Source organism: Pogona vitticeps, chromosome 4 (genome assembly GCF_051106095.1).
Source record: "Pogona vitticeps strain Pit_001003342236 chromosome 4, PviZW2.1, whole genome shotgun sequence".
In the NCBI taxonomy this organism is placed as follows: domain Eukaryota; kingdom Metazoa; phylum Chordata; class Lepidosauria; order Squamata; family Agamidae; genus Pogona; species Pogona vitticeps.
Window position 1 is genome coordinate 206,806,522 of NC_135786.1, and position 17,615 is coordinate 206,824,136.

Genomic DNA, 17,615 nt, shown 5'->3' on the forward strand with positions numbered 1-17,615 from the left:
CAGTTCTGTCTATATTCTAGTTGTTCATGCCAGAGGTAGGATCAGGATTTAAAATGATTTTTCTGCAGATCTGGGAACTGTCAGGAACATAGTTGTTGACAATTTGTTTAATAAAATTAATATACTCAGTCAAAATACTGATTTGTTGTCATGCATTTTACATAGCCAAATGATTGCTACTTTCTCGGCTCCAGTAATATATTTTCCCATAACATCTTATAATAGGTACGTCAAATGATTTCAAGTTTGGAATGTTTCCTGGTATCTCAAGTGATTTCAAGTTTGGATTATTGCCAAGTACTTCAAACGATTTCAAGTATGGATTGCTTCCTGAGTCCTGGCCGAAGGAAAACTGGGAAAATGGTAAGTAAATTTATCAGGTATTTATGGAATATGTCAACTTATACTGGTGTCTTTTGATGTGTACCCAACAAGACTGATTATTTTGGGAAAAAGTAATAGAGAAGTAAAGTGGGCAACTTACGTATCACTCCATAGCACTTAACACACTCTCTATGCAGTTTTCAGTTTAAATGTCCAGGCTACCCAACACAGACATGTGTGCATGCTAAGTACTCTCAGAAGTATGGAAAGCAGAGTCAGTATTGAACCAGGTACCTGAGCCTGTCAGGATTGAATTCATGTTGTAAGCAGAGTCTTGACTGCAGTGCTGCATTATAACCACTGTGCCATGAGAAGTATAACTTCCCTTTCAAAGTTTGCCTATAGATTATTCTTTGGGTCATAGTACCTAAACACAACCATTTCAAAAAATGGTCTTGATAATAAGATTTTCCTACCAAATAGATCCCCCTTAAATGGCATGTGGACTAATGCACATTCTTGGTATAGTCCTCCTTTAGCTATATTTTAAGAATTGTTTTATTAAAGAGTTTTATTCAACTGAGTGTGTTAATGGTTAGTGGTACAGTGGTGCCTCGACTTATGAACGGCCCTATAGTACTTACGACAATTTCAAGTTATGACCAGCTGTGGCTGCAAAAGTTTGCTTCTACTTGTGACTGGAGCTTCCACTTAAGAACAGAAAAAGGCAGGGGAAAAAGGCGGGAAATTGGCCTGCATGCTTCCCTTGCTTTTTCCTTTGTTTCCTTTGTATTTCCAACCTGCCCCCTTTGTCCTCTTTGCATTTCTGATCTGCTCCATTTGTTTTCTGTGCATTTCCAATGGGTCTTGCATGCTTGATTGCTTCCCCCCTCCCTTCGGGTGGAAGGGATTAATGGTGTTTCCAATGAGTCTTGCAGTTGTTGTTGTTGTTGTTGTTGGTGGTGGTGGTGGTGGTGGTGGTGGTGCTGGTCTTTTTCTTCGGCCAGAAGAGATTAATTGCATTTCAACTTATGTCCATCTTCTGAAACGGACTATAGTCCTAAGTCGAGGCACCACTGTATCTTCAACAGTGTAATAAACAAAAAGTGAGAGCTGCATTGGCGCAGAATAAATTCTGACCTTCATATAGGGGTGATACTTTTATAGGCTAAACAGAATGATAATATGTGTGTAGAGGCTCAGAAAAGTGCACAACTTTGGATGAGCGGACTATGTTCCCAGAATATTATTTTGTTTGTTTGTTTTGTATTTTCAGCACTTTTTCTGTATCTTTTTGATTGTACTGTAACAATACAATATCAGTGTGGAGCAATGCCATGTTGGCTTCTGATTTTTTGTGAAAAAGCGCATGCAAAGCAGGGACTGGCCTCCAGAATTTAAAGTGTTCATTTGTCTTGTTACATTTAACTGTTTATCAGCAAATGGTTTTTTTTAGCCTGCATCTGGTTCCAGCCTTGCCCACCACTGGTATCCCCTCCTCACATTCTGTATTCTTTGAGGTAGTACAGCCTTCACATTGAAAAGGGTTAAACAGGCATTTTTTTGACACAGGTTTTTTTGCCCAAAAGAATCTTGTAGTAGGCAGAACGGTTCAGGATATAACTGCAAAACTAGTCTTTCAAAATTCTCCATATCCTATATGTAGGCTGGAAAAAAAAGGAAGATGGTAGTGTTACACTGGATTTATCCAGAGCAAGAAGTTCTCTAACAGCGTGTCAGGTGTGTTAAATATTAGCAATGCTTCAAGCAGAGTTTTGTTATTTTCCCCCAAAAATTTTTGTTTTTTCCAATAACTGCTGCATGCTCCTGTGTCAGTGGCCTAGGCATTATTTTTCTATCTCATGTCATTCTGGAATGTGATGGTGGCGGCAACATCAGTGGTAGGGAGGCAGCCAACACCAAAATGTTGAAGTTTGGAAATAATTGTCCTTAATGTCTTTCTATTTCCAAGAGATTAAAAATTAAAAATATTAGAATGATTGTCAGGAAAAAATGCCATTTGAAATATTAGAGTTTAGCATTTGTTACCATTTTCTGACTTCAGCACCTTCCCCAGGTCTTCCAAATTTTACATTTTGGATTACATTTTGATTACTAGATATATTTTTGACTCTTCTGCAGATACTTACACTACTGTGTCTGGACACTGCTATGTCCAGAACAAGGCTCCAAGGAAAAGATGAAGCTGGTGCAATCCCATAATTTGTCCTCCAGGTTCATCAAAATGTTATTTTCCCATGAAAGAGGTTGTCATTTCTACCTCATTTTCAGTGAAAATGGTTAGAATTCTCACAGGAATTTTTTTTAGTAAAGTAGGACCCTCTTATCTGCAGGATCAGTATTTGCTGATTAATTTATCCACTGCCTAAAAATACTAAATAAAAAACCTCATAAATATATGTTTATATGTATTTCCAGGGTGTATTTACCAGAGACCATGCAATGTATGGTGTTCAATACTTCTGCATTTTTTGGCATCTGCAGGGATGCTTGGTACCAATTCCCCCTCCCTAGTGTAGAAAATCCATTTCAAAACCATTATTCCACTAACCTTTTTTAAATATTTGGTTATTGTACTGTGTATTTGGGCCAGTCAAAATTTGTACAGTGGACCCTTGACTTACAGACGGCTTGACTTACAGACTTTTTGAGTTACAGACTTCTCTGGCCGCAAAATTTAGGTTTGACTTGCAGCCTGAGAATTGACTTACAGACCAGAAAAAAACCAAAATGGAACAAAAACGGCCTGTTACAGGATTAATCAGTTTTCAATGCACTGTAGGTCAATGGAGACTTGACTTACAGACTTTTTGACTTGAGAACCGCCTTCCAATACGGATTAAGTTCTCAAGTCAAGACCCCACTATAATGGGCAAAATCTTTCATATTTTGGTTTTTAAAAGTGGTGCAACTCTTTTGTGGATCCATATCTATTTAAGTTAGGCTTCAAGCTTGATTATGGAATGGAGAAGACTTTGGTCACCTTGGTGGATGACTCGCTCCAGGAAGTGGATGGGGGGGTGTCTGTATCTCTTGGTTCTGCTGGGCTTCTCAGTGGCTTTTGATACCATCAACTATGGTACTCTTCTGGACTTGCTTTCTGATATAGATCTTGGCAATTCTGTTTTACAGTGGTTCCTGTACTTCCTGAATGGTCAGGCTCAGAAGGCTGTGTTGGAGGAATCTTGTTTGACACCCTGGTTTTTGTTGTGGAGTTCTCAGAATACAGTTCTGTCCCCTTTGCTATTTAACATCTACTGGGAGTTTTTTGGGTGAATAGGTACCACTAATATGCTGATAACACTCAACTCTGTCTCTTTCCTATCTGATTCCAAGGAAGCTGCTCTTGATCTAGACCAGTGTCTAATGTCCGTAATAGACCGGACGAGGGAAACGAACAGAAACTTAATCAAAACAAGACAGAGGGGCTCCTGGCCAGTCAAAAGGCAGATCAGGAAATAGGGATTGTGCCTATACTGGATAAGGTTACACTCCCTCTGAAAAGTGGTTCAGCCCTGAGCCTGGATGCATAGATTTCAGTGGTAGCCAGGAGTGTGTTTGCAGTTAAAGGTGGCACACCAATTGTACTATTTCCTTAGTTACTTCCCATCTGGATTACTATAGTGGGCTCTGTGCGGGGCTGCCTTTGAAGAATATTCAAAAACGTCTGCTCATTTAATGTGGTTCAGCCCAAACTAAAGGGAGCACATATCTCTCCTATTATGATAGTTTAACAGTCAGACCAATTCCAATGTATAGCTTTGGTTATGACTTATAAAGCTCTGTACAGCTTGGGTTCAAACTATTTGAAGGGCTATATCACTCCATATGAGCCTCCTCCTTCAAGATCTTCTGAGAAAGTCCTTCTCTTGCTCCTAGCATCCTCACACATTCATTTAGTGAAGATATGAGAGTCTTTTCAATGGCTGCTCCCAGATTGTATAATGAACTCACCCAAGAAGTCTCCTTCTTGGTCTCCTTGCTCTTATCCATTTGCTAGCAGGCAAAGATCTTCCTTTTTAGGCAAGCTTTTGATAAATGATTTTTTTTAAAGAAATGCCACGTTTCTTGAATTCAGGGATTTAAAATAAAAAATAGTGTTTTTAATTGTAGTTTTTAATATTGTTATGCGTTTAATTATTTCTTCATGCTATACGTTACAGTGTTTTTAATTTGGATTATTGTGTTGTTTTAACTGATTATGGACTGCTTTGAGTACCCTATGCAGAGAAAGCTGGCCTAGAAAGAAAGAAATAAAGTTTTTAAATGAGAACCTTAACATCAATCAGACTATAATCCAGACACAGGTTATAAGGGTGGGGGCACTTCTGTACATTGAGAATAAAGGATCAGAGTACCTCTGAGCATGACTGTGCTACCAGAACTGAATGCTCAGTCCTTTCTCACATACATTCATGCCTGATTTCCTCCCCAACTTTCTTTGTTAAAGCAGCCTAACTTGAGGGGGGCTTTTATGTGTTGACGTTTCAAATCATTGGCATCAGAAACTTGCCAACCTGCTGCAAGTTAGCCCATGATCATCAATAAACTGCAGTCTGTCTCCACCCTATCTGAAATACAAGTGACAGGATGTAGAAGGAAATATGCAAGCTACGGATAAGTACTGTACTGTATAGCAAGATTGCTCTTCCTTGAATTATTTTCCTATCTTTTGTAGATAAAAGGTTGTCACCACAGTGAATAGTAAGAGTATACACAGTATTTATAAAGATAGCAAATATCTTTTGATAAATAGATGTGTCGATGTTTTACTAAACTGATTGTGTTTTGGTTTCTAGGTGACTCTTCATTAATCATGAACAAATTGAAGTGTCCACACTGTAATTACGTAGCCAAATACAGAAGAACACTAAAGAGACATTTGCTCATTCATACAGGAGTGAGATCATTTAGCTGTGACATTTGTGGAAAGCTGTTTACTCGGAGAGAGCATGTAAAGAGACATTCCTTGGTATGTAACATGTTTATATTATTAATATGAGGATTTGATATGTGATGAATAGTGATTGTACATCATCTTCCAGTATAGAATATTTATTAAATTTTGACTGATATAAAACTTGTGCTGTTAGACTACTGAATTGAAGAGGTGGAAAAGACCCTAAAGGTTATACAGTTTAATTCAGTGCTGAAGCAGAAATAGGAGTTCCATATTTTACTCTTGAAGACGCCTGATGGTCTAATTATGCCATCATATCCTCCAGGTGGCAATGATCCTCCAGTTGGCCACACCAAAAGAGGCCAGAAATACTCTTTGGAACTGCATCACATTTGAACTGCGCCTGGCCCCCTCCATGCCACCTTTAAGAGGTTGCTATTCAGAGAGGATTTTGATTGCAACCTCATATGATTTTTTTGCCTCCTTCCCTGCCAATTTATTAGGAAAATGTTGTGCCATCTAAGTTTTGAATCTTTTTTATGATTTGATTCTTTCTCTGTGATTTTTCACTTTCTTTGCCTTGGCTTTGTTTGTCTGATTTCATCAACTCTTAGGTACCTAGAATAGTGCATTGTACTAATGGGGGTATATAAATTAATGAAATAAATATATATCTGCTTCAAAATAGAGAAACAGGTGTCATCTTGATACTTTTCTTCAATCTAGTTTCAAAAAAGATTTATGCAAAATCACACTGATAGTTTTTTTGGGGGGGGTGGGGGGGTCTGGAATATTTTACTGGATTTCTGAAACCTTCAAGTAGATTTGGAAATGTGTCCAAAATTCTTTAGCCCAGAAAACACCTGAAAGGTGTTCTTAAGTTATCAATTCAAACTCTGGCAGCCATTTTCATCCTGTGAATACAGGGTAAACTTTTTGTTACTTGCAAAGCATTACAGGTATGATAGTCTCTGCCCATTAGACTGCACAGGAAGCTTCTTTTTTTTAAAGAAACCTACTATTAATTAAAGCCCTGAGAGATCTGGTTGGGAGAATTCCTACACACCTCTGGGGGCTATACTACATGAATTCTGAAAATACCATGCCTAATTTCAAGTAAGAGTAAAATCTGCCCAAATTACACTGCAACAGTGGTATTCTTCCTGAAGAGCAGATACAGGTTGTTTATTAAAGACAATTAACATTACTTCTATGTTCCGTGAGCAAAAAAGTAATTCAGAGTTGTTGGAAATATCCAAATGTCATAACTATGAAAGAAATGTAGACACAAATGCTTAAAAATATATTAAAACTAAATTTAAGTTTTAGGCAAATATTTAAGTCAGATTTCAGTCCTAAAACAGAGGGGAACAAAAGATACAATAAAAATAATGTTTTAATTACATTCAAAAAATGCAGAAGCTTTTAACCTGAAAAAGCACATTGAAAAAGCAGAGAATACATAATCAAAAAGTAAAAAGCATTATAGCTTTAGGAAATCTTTAGCTTTTAATCGTGTTACTGGACATACATGAAAAATATTCTAAATTGTCACTCAGTCAATCCATTTTGAATCTATGGACAAAAAAATTACAGTGGTGCCCTGCATAACGAGCGATTCGTTTAACGACAAATCCGCATAGCGACGTGTTTTTTGCGATCGCAATACGATGTTTTAGATGGCCAAAAATCACTTTGCGATGATCGGTAAGCGTTTCGCATAGCGATTTTTTCCTAACAGCTGATCGGCGGTTCCAAAATGGCCGCCAGGTAAAGAAAATGGCCGCCCGCAGTGTTTTCGCGCTCTTTCCTCGCTTACCGGGCAGTGAAAATGGCAGCCGCATGGAGGATTTCCGGATAACGGTGTGTTTTTTGCCCATAGGAACACATTAAACGTGTTTTAATGCGTTCCTATGGGCTTTTTTGCCACGCATAACAACGAATCCAAATAGCGACAATTTTTGTGGAACGGATTATCGTCGCTATGTGGGGCACCACTGTATATTGTACTGGTCTGTTCCAAGGTCCTTCTGGAAACTGTTGTTGCTGCGTATTGCTGTTCTTTGATGTCTGGTGCCTAATATTGTTGTTGGTAACCAGCGTACCCTCTAACTTTCAGCTCTGCTGAGATGTAGAGAGGAAGAGAGGGGCTCTGCCTCTCTCTTGCGTGATTTTGCCCCAGTGTGCGTGCATGATTCTGCCACCCCACGTGCAGGGTTCCGTCGCAACCAGAACCCAATGTGATCACTTCGTGGAGGAGGAAGACAGCTGCACACAGGGAGGCAGAGGCATGCACATGTGTCTAGCTTAGAGGGAACCTTATTGGTAACTGTTGTGTTTGGCATGTCATCTTCGTACTGTACTTGTCTCTTTTCTTACCTATATTTATATTTCTCTCAGATCTTTTCATTTTCCTTCAACTGTAAAACACTGAATTTTGCTGGTATAGTATGTTACTGATCCCTGTAAATTGTCACTTTTTTCAGTGGAAATCCCTATTGCTTTTGCTGATATAGTAAAATATTACACTCTGTTGTCCCTATAGCAGATAAGAGTTTTTTTTTTTATTTTACTAAGTGGGTTCCTGCACTTGTGAAAATAGTAAGTTGCTTGGGTAGGATTTTACTGGGTAGGCAAAATGCTATGGATGTCAGCCATGAAAAAGATTCTTTTGCAAGGCAATGTTGACTTTGCTTTCAGATTTGGCTGGAGAAATGGCCAATTGTCCCATAGTAACTTCTACTAAACCGGTGCTGATTTTTAAAGGATAATGTATGTTTTCAGGATTGTATTTGTTTTCTACACCCCTTAACTTTTTTAACATGGCTAAGAAAAGTAGATTTTAGGAGTGCCTAGAGTGCTGCAGTGAGAAACAGAGGTTGTCCACTTCCACTGGATTCTTCTATAGTTATGATCTCAGCAGATGTTCAGTGTCAGGTTCTATCCAGAGTTGGTTGAAGTTTAGATTTCTTTGATTTAATGGAAACTATTGTCTACTAACTTAAAGCCATGATACTTTCAGTTCCAAAAAGTTACTTGGTTGATTTTATAGCATTTTCAGTCATGGTCCAGCTGTATCATAAAATGCACCATTAAAAAATTCTGCACCAGAAGGGTACATAGTGTAACAATGACAATGTAAACTGGTGTATATAATGTGATGTTGGGGATTAAACACTAATTAGCTTTAGTTCTGTGTTTTAAGTTATCACTATAAAATCTTACTTTTATATAACTTATGTATTAAGAGCAGTGTTCATACTAAATTATTGGATGATTTATATGAGACATACATGTTTATTAATACTATCTCTTCTTCTGCAGGTTCACCAAAAGGATAAAAAGTATAAATGTATGGTATGTAAGAAGATTTTCATGTTAGCGGCCAGTGTGGGAATAAGACATGGATCTCGACGTTATGGTGTTTGTGTTGACTGTGCAGATAAATCTCAACCAGGAGGGCAGGAAGGAGTAGACCAGGTACAGGACACAGATTTTCCCAGAGATGAAGAATTTGAAGAAAATGAAGTTGGGGATGCTGATGAAGAGCTGCCTGATGATGTGGAAGAACAGAATGACCAGACTCAATGGGATGAATCTGGGGAAGTCTGTGTGCCTTTGGAAGACTAAGGGAGCTTGATCTCTTTCATGCTTTATTTGGACATCATGTGGGCTGACCTTGCTGAATTTTTGGACTGAAGGCTTGGAAAATATGGTACAGGCTGGATGGAAGTTATGTTGCTGTGAAAATTTGTAGGGTCAAAGCCTTATAGCAAAAAAGAAGAAAAGAGGATTATTAATTTTTTAAAAGATATTTGCACAGGACTGTACAGCATACAGCTATTTGGTTGAATTATAGAGTCCTCACATCTACAGTCAATTATCAAAATAAAATGTATTTTTTATTATTTATAGGATATAGCTATTTGGGTCCTAATCAAGCATAGTAATAACTATGCTTCTTTTAGATATTCATGTGCCCTTTAACATGAATGAAGCAAATTGCAATCTTTGGAGACGGCTCCCTTGATTCCAATCATAGTTTGAGAACAAATGTGGCTAATTCGTGCTAGTGGCTCTTGTTTTCTGAAATGGGGCTTTGCCACATCTCCCTTGCCTTCCCCTTCGACAGCTTAAATACCATAATCTTGATGGCATGGATCTAACACGTTCTGGAGAACTTAATCATTGATATTTAATTTACTGACTCTGGTTTTTGATAATCTTGAGTTGCAAAAAGCTACTACTGTTTCACCAAATATACAATAATGACTTAAAACTGCAAGGAGGATTGTGATTGGAATGAAAGCAATTTTCTCCTTGTCACTTAAAGAACTTTATATTAAGACACTTTCTGGCATGGCTGCCCTTGCTCTAATTTATATTTTGTTAGCACTATTCCTATTGGCTATCATTTTTATTCACTACTGTATACCTCAGTCCATCACAAAGCTTAGAGTCATAGAATCTGAGGAGGAGTGTAATAGAAATAAATGTCATTGGTTTTTGTTGGTTAAATTGTTGAACCCAGTTTGTCGTCTTTTGTCTAGTTTTGTTTGTGGAAAATTAGACATGAGGCTGTCTCCCCCCCTCTTTTTTTGACACCCCATTGCTCTGCATTAAAGTGAACATAAAATGAACCGTTGCTTCTCTCCTATTTTGGGGGTTATTTTGTATACCAAACAACATTTAACTTGGCAGCTTAATTTGCTGGAACATTTTTTAAAAAAAAACCCTTAGTATAATTGCTAGAGATATTTATCCCCAATGCTCTTTGCTTCTGTTTTTGGATGAGATGTTGAAACTTGAATTTTTGTAGCCATAAATCTTTTCTAAACTTGTTATACTGTACCAATGATTTCAGGCCTTTTTTCTGAGGGAAGGGAGGGTATTGCACCTTTTTATGCTTAGAATTTTCAGCTTCATTTAGCCTGAATGCTAGTGAGCTATTTGAACTGTAGACACTGCATTCAATATATTATTATGTCACAGTGAATAAATATGCACAGCATTTACCATGACACATAGCTAGGCCAGTGTGATAGTACTGTATTATAAGTTGAGGGGTCACCATATTTGAGTTTGTTAACTTTAAAATGAGTATATTTTCCTATTTTATATCTGAGAACTAAATTATGGTAGTTGTGTGGTAAACGTAATTGCTTTGACAGATAGAATCTTACGGTGCTCTGTCTGATCAAAGTTGATATATATAAAAATATATTTAAAGAGACAACTTTATTATCCTTTATTTCAGTACAGCAGTGGATTAATGTTAGACATTGTTTCTGCAGGATGAAACAGCGATTTAATTATATGGGTATTAAATTGTATAACTTTTTCCAAATCCTTCATTGGTAGATTCCACATCACTGTAAACCTGACAGATGGATAGTTTTTGGGTTTTGCTTTTGAAAAAAATGAATACATCTTATTCTTGTTCTAGACTGAAATGAGTAATGTGTAATTCTGGTGGGGTCCAAAGTAGGAAATAGTGGGCAAAGATAATATGAATGGGAAGTATTTTAAACGTTAAGTAAATGTTCTGCTCTGTGAATATGTAAGTTATAGTATAAAGGTTCTTCCATCCCATTTATTCCCCTTAAAATAGTTTACAGTTGGTAGATCTGCACATACACACACACACAAATACATATATATATAGCAGATATATGTGTATATGTATGTATGTCTGAAATCCACCAGAATCTGCTTTATTAGAGCATACTACTCACTCAATGCTTAAACTGGACCTGGCTTTACATTCTTAATGTATTTTACTTATTCTCTTCAAACTGAATCTCCTTTTGCTACTTAAATCATTTATGTATATCTGGTAAATTATGACCAAATTTGTTGTTAGATTGCATACAGTAAATTGAAATATACACTTGGTACACTACACAATTGTTGTGCTTTTTATTCTGGCTATGTTTTTGGGAGGAAAACATAGGAGATATGTTTGAGCTTTCCTGTTGATTTTGGATGAATAATACCTATTTTGCGTCTTTCCAGTTAAACAAGGTGTTTTAAATAGTTTGTCTCATACTGTTTCTTGGTGATTGCTGCTTGTTCCAAAATATGCTGTATGTGAGCATTATCAGGATTGTGTAATACCAAGGTTTAAATAGCCAAGCCAGCTATCCTGGTATTATGAAGTTTTCCTTTTCATGATCTCGTAATTATTTGGCAAGTCCCATTAGAAGACATTCTGATCATTCTACATTTTCAAAAAAGTTCTCTCAAGTTTTAAACTAGGGCAGCAATTCCTTTCATACTTTTTGGCTCTTTATTTTGATGCAGATCAAACATTTTATATTCACTTTCTAGAAATCAGTTGTACATTGACTTGGTGAAATATATACAAATCCTACAAAAATGCCTGGTTCTAATATATATAAAGTAAGCTATCTTGATTCATTTTATTACCTGAACAAAATCCAGTCATTAAAGGCAAGAGTGGGAAAAGTGCTGGTCTGCAGTTGTTGGACAGCTCCCAGAAGTCCTAGCCCACAGAGCAGTGGCGAGGGATGCTGGAAGTGCCACAACATACAGAGAGCCACACTTTGTCCAACTTGATTTAAATTACTATGTTGCTTTTCTTGTAACAGAGGCATATATACTTTGAAAACCTAAGCATACTTAAACTTACTATTTATTAGTAATGTCGTGCCATTAAATGTATGCATTCTTGCCCATACTTTTACACTTAACTACTCATTCTTGATTGTATTTGTCTATTAAGACAGGATGAGTAAAACTTCTAATAGTCTCTAACTAGTAAATACCTCTGCCAAGTTGTTGCTTATGCTGTAGAAGGAGCAGCATAGAATAAACTTATAGAAGCAGCACGTTTATAGGATGCATTCCATATTTCTCTGTGTTACTGCAGAATTGTGCATAACACATATCAAAGATGTTTTTCCCTAAACAACAGATAGCATAACTTTGATTTTTCATATAGATTTCTTCCTAAAAGTACAGCAGAGACTGAAGTGGTACTAATCATGTGCAATTTTGTAAAGAATTGGGGTGCATCAGCTCCTGACAGTTCCTTTGTTTTCTCTAGTCTTGCATGTTACTCAGGAAAGAGGCTATGAAACCATCAGATTTTGGTTTCTCCTTTACAGATTTCAGACTGCCACTTAACCTATCAGCAGTTTTCTCTTTGTAAAGACTTGTGAAATCAAAATCTGGATGATGAAAGGAATATTAATCGGACTATGGTTCTTTCAATACTTCATTGTCATCTAGGATGCCATGCAAATTCCATTCTTTCATGTGAGATTGATTAATATAGGATGCTTCATTTCCACTTGGTGAATGTTGGTCCACAAATACTCAAAGGGCTTAAAAGCCAACCTCTGATAAACTCAGGATACATTAATTTTCTCTCTTCTATTTCAGACTGACAGAAGTAAAAGTCCTAATTTATCTTGTAGTGCTACCCTTGCAAGAATTTGTCCTGGACTCTGGAACCTAGGTTTATTGTGAGCAAAATGCAGCTTTTCAGTTTGATTAGACTTTTAGAAACATTCTTATAGTAGATTAACATATTGTTATATAACGTCTATACAAGTTACCTCACTGATGCATGTTTTGCTGTTGATATCCTGGAGAACTATTTCTATTTTTCCTTCTGCAGAATAGATGCCATGTCATCCTGAGACTTCAAATTGTTCAGATCACAGGACAAGCTGTTAACTTGACTCCGCAGGAGACTTATGTCCTTTTCAGCAATCTGAGAAATGGGGAAAGGTGTGTTAATTATGAATATTGCAATAAAATTACTACAAATAAAGAATCTGAGTCTTTATATTTGGCTAACTGCATACAGAGATATGTAAAATTGTTGGAAATTTGACTATTTTGTGGGGGAAAATATTTCAGCAAGAGAAGACACATTAGTTCCAGTCTGTAAGGTTAGAAAAAGAAACATTTACCCTTAGTGGTGCATGCATAGTCACATGGGTTGAATTGCTACTTTGTGAACCTTTAGGCTGGAATGATAACAATTCTGAAAATGTGTGACCTAGTACCTGGATTAATTTTTAAAATGAGGTGGGGGATAAAGTATCTTGTGTGTTAATGTCATATCTTGATGTCCATAAGTAGCAAGTATAAGACACAACACTCAAAGAAGAAACGACTTAATAATATTAATGGTGCCCTGGAGGGCATGCTTGGAGTCTCCTAGAGTACAGTATATGTCCCTTACTGTCCCCAAAACAATTAGATTGGTTCCTTAAATACTAACATTTATTGTGATGTAAACTTTCAAACAGAAGCATACTTATACTTTAAACATCTGAAGTGGATTTCAGCCCACGCTGGCTTATGGTAGAATACATTTAGCTAATGGGAGCACCAATCCCTTGGGTTTTATGGTCAATATAGGAGGAGAATTTTTTATACTGAGTAGAGTGTAACATCCTAAAATCTTTAGCTTTTATCTGCTTATGTAGGTTCTGTGTGAACGTTGGGAAACAGACTTGCCTACATCTCTTAATAGGCTTCACTGTTGAATGAGAATTTGGGCAGTTAGAAACAGACTGTTTTATCTTTAAAAGCTACCTTTCTGGAAAATTCTATACTGACATGGGCCAGTTAAATTTTTCACCAAGAAAAGCATAAATTATGCAACCTAACAACTGTATAAATTATGCAACCTAAGATTTTTACTCTGATCCTGCTAAGCAAAGTTATTATTTCTATGGAAAGAACAAAGTTATGCGCAACACAGAAACAATGTGATGTGGTCAAAATGGATGGGATGGGAAATTGGGAGATCTGCTTTACAGTCCCCACTAGCCTATGAAGCTAGTTAGGTGATGTTGGACCAGTCATTTGCCAAACCATGCTGCAATTCCAGTAAACAGCAGTTGTTCTTTCTGTTCTTCTGGGGATTATTGTTGGGGTCATGGGTAAGGGAAGTATCCGGCATATCTTCCTGTGTACCACAGTGCCCATTATGATCAGATTTCACCACCCAGCTGCTGATACTTTTTCACACACACACAGTTTCATTTGCCATTACAGTGGAACCTGTACTTACGAACTTAATCCGTCCCAGAAGATGTTAGTTAGCTGAAACATTCGTAAGTAGAAGCAAAATTTCCCATAGGAAAGCACTGAAAACGGTTTATCCGTTCTGGCTGTTTTTCATTCTTATCTAGATGCGCCGTTCTTAAGTCAAAGTATTGGAACTAATGCAAAGCTGGCTAATCCATCCTCTACCGCTAGAGGGAGAATTTTTCTTCTTTTGACCTAATATGAACTTAGGTCAAAAAAAAAGGGCAGGAAAGGAGGGAGGAAGGGAACAATGGGGGGAAAAGCCCCCCCCCAAAAATACAGTCTGTACAGTACAGTACCAGGCAGCACTGTGCAGTACCAGGCAGTTTGAAGACTCCCTATCCATTCTCTAACCACTTGGACGAGCGATGTTGCAGATAAACACCCTCTTCACTGGCCAACGGTCAACTGAAAGGTCAAATTTCGGGCGTTCCCCACCTCCCCCACATTTTTTGTTTGTATGTTGAAGCTCCGTTCGCAAGTAGAAGCAAAATTTTTGCAAACGGAGCTGTTCATTGTTTAGATTGTTCGTAGGTGGGGACGTTCGTAAGTAGAGGTTCCACTGTAGTTTTGCCCCTCAGTTTAGCCATCACATTTTTTTGTTGGTAAATTCCATTCACTGTGTAATACAAAACAGAATTCAAATGAAAAGGATGTTGTTCGAGAAATACAGTTACCTGTGTATGTAACTGAGAAATATATTCTACCAAAAGAGCTTTTTCTTTCTGCAGCTTAGAATTTTCCAGCTGAACAGCAGCATGTCTCTTCTCTAAATCTGTTATTTGTGATTGAAGCAAATCTCCATTTTGATCCACAGACCTGCTTTCTTGCTGTAGATGAAATACCTATTATCAAAGCCAAAGGAGAACAAGGCTATTTTGATTCACAGGAGCAAAATAAAATCTGTAAAAGGGTAATGTGTTTTTCTGGATCAATGGTTAATACACCAGTGATCAAAATTCTGTTGCATCACTCCACATGTGCAACAGTGGTCATGTCAGCAGCAGCAAATCACTGATCAAAGACAATCAAGAGTTCATGCAAGTCATAATGCAAGTCACATACACCAGGAAATCTCTGAAGGAAGTCTTTGATCAGCAGTGATTTGCCGCTGACCGTAACATCATCTCCATTGTGGACACAGAGCTGTGCAACAGGGTTTTGGCATTATGCAATGCTTTATATTGTATAAAATTCTCCATCCAGAGTTGCCACTTTCAGGAAACTAAGGGAAATGGAAATTGGTCTATAGTCAGAAAATGCCTGTGAAATTGTAATTAAAATATATTCAAGCAGTGGATTTTTGACCTACTGCAAGAGCATGATCTTATGGCAACTGGAACAGAGAAGTAGCAGAATACAAGTAAAACTTAATGATGCCCTTTCTCAGCTCAACTGCCAGAAACCAACCTAATGTGTTTGTTGAGTTCTGTCCCTGCATGATTTACGTCTGCCCGTAACATTTGCAAAGCAAGGCTAGCTTAAACATTCAGCAAGGTACAAACTTTAAATATCTAACTGTTTTCATCCCTACCTGCTAGTACTTAATTTAACTTAGATATAAATATAAGCATGATTTGGGGTCATGCTTGTGTATAGAATGGATGTTTTTTCTCCTGCGTAAACCCAGCACAGAGTTGCAAATGACTTTTGCTCCTTTTGGATTTCACAGTCAACTACCATTTTCTACTCTGCACCATACAAAGTATTTTTTTCAAATATGATTGCTTGTTCCTGCTGGAGTTTACAGAGTACCAACTCTCTCACCCTCTTCCCTGAGTTCTCCCATGCATAAAGGTTGCAAATGAGGCTTTTCTGCTTCACTGTTGTTGTTTAGTCGTTTAGTCATGTCCGACTCTTTGTGACCCCATGGACCAGAGCACGCCAGGCCCTCCTGTCCTCCACTGCTTCCCGGAGTTGTGTAAATTCATGTTGGTTGCTTCGATGACACTGTCCAACCATCTCATCCTCTGTCGTCCCCTTCTCCTCCTGCCTTCACACTTTCCCAACATCAGCGTCTTTTCCTGGGAATCTTCTCATGAGATGGCCAAAGTACTGGAGCCTCAGCTTCAGGATCTGTCCTTCCAGTGAGTACTCAGGGTTGATTTCCTTTAGAATGGATAGGTTTGTTCTCCTTGCAGTCCAGGGGACTCTCAAGAGCCTCCTCCAACACCACAATTCAAAAGCATCAATTCTTTGGCGGTCAGCTTTCATTAGATTGCAGAAATTATCTGTAAGCATTTAAACTCCCAACTCCTTTCTTGCTGCTGTTTTGCTAATTACTGGTTCCAGAAAGTGAAAGTGAACCTTTCCCAGCTTTGGAAAGTTCCTACTTGCTAGAAAACATCTGCTAATATCTTGGTGTCAGGCAGTGGTTCTGTGTATGGCTGTATGTGAAACCACATTTTGAAGATGGCTTCTAAAAGGACAAGTTTTAATATGCAGTGGCTGGATTTCAAACTTCATCCTGACTTTGTTCCATGGCTATCACTAGTTGCTAGAGACAAATGCAAAAGTTATGGTAAAGTGTGCTATAAAATCTTTGAACTAAATAATATAGGAATTAGAACTAGATAGTAAAACCAGAAAGGGTGAAGAGACAGCACCTGCGAAAACTGGAAAACATGATCAGAGTGATGAAAATGGCAAAGAATTACCCACTACACACTAGTATGGCTGCCTGTGTAATCAAGGACTGTGTTGGGATAGCAGAGTGCCTGTGGGCTTTGCAACTGGTGATGAAGAAGATGCCATTTGACTCTTGTAACAACATCAGTGAGTTATTAAAGCAAATGTTCTCGGAGAGCCAGATAGCTCAACAGTTTCATCTTGGAAAAACAAAAGCTATGTATGTTGTTGCTTTTGGCTTTGCACCATATTTCACTGATCTTTTACTGAAACGGCTGAAACCATGCCAAACATTTGTTATCTGTTTTGATGAAGCTTTGAATAAGGTGGTTCAAAAGAGGCAGATGGATTTAACGGTTCATTATTGGGATGATTACTGTCATAAAGTTTCCACACTGTATCTAACCAATGCTTTTCTTCAAACTGCTACTGCTAAAGACCTTAAGAAATTTTAAGAAGATAATTCTTTATCAGTTGCAAAATTATTACAGGTATCTATGGATGGGCCAAATGTAAATCATTTTTTTTCTGAGAAAACTAAAAAATCAAAACCAATCTTGACTGTAAAGGAGAAGTATTGACTTTGGAATTTGTACCCTTCATGTTGTACATGGGTCTTTTAAAACAGGACTGTAAGCAGTGAAATGGAACCTGAGTTCATTCTTGCACC

General features: G+C 37.6%; 2 protein-coding genes across 2 annotated transcripts in view; one reads left to right on the plus strand and one right to left on the minus strand.

The window, feature by feature from the left end:
* ZBTB10 (zinc finger and BTB domain containing 10) overlaps positions 1-11,152 on the plus strand; it is a 35,153-nt gene extending 24,001 nt beyond the window's left edge. The window contains exons 3-5 of the mRNA XM_020787550.3: positions 226-363; positions 5,145-5,317; positions 8,570-11,152. Coding sequence (XP_020643209.3) covers positions 226-363; positions 5,145-5,317; positions 8,570-8,875 — 617 coding nt within the window. The 3' untranslated portion in view covers positions 8,876-11,152. The remainder of the gene's footprint in view (positions 1-225; positions 364-5,144; positions 5,318-8,569) is intronic.
* A 363-nt stretch (positions 11,153-11,515) lies between these two features.
* LOC110075881 (uncharacterized) overlaps positions 11,516-17,615 on the minus strand; it is a 30,514-nt gene continuing 24,414 nt past the window's right edge. Inside the window, exons 9-10 of the mRNA XM_020787538.3 lie at positions 14,995-15,162; positions 11,516-12,986 (exon numbers count right to left, since the gene is read on the minus strand). Of these exons, the coding sequence (XP_020643197.2) occupies positions 12,873-12,986; positions 14,995-15,162 (282 nt within the window). The 3' untranslated portion in view covers positions 11,516-12,872. The remainder of the gene's footprint in view (positions 12,987-14,994; positions 15,163-17,615) is intronic.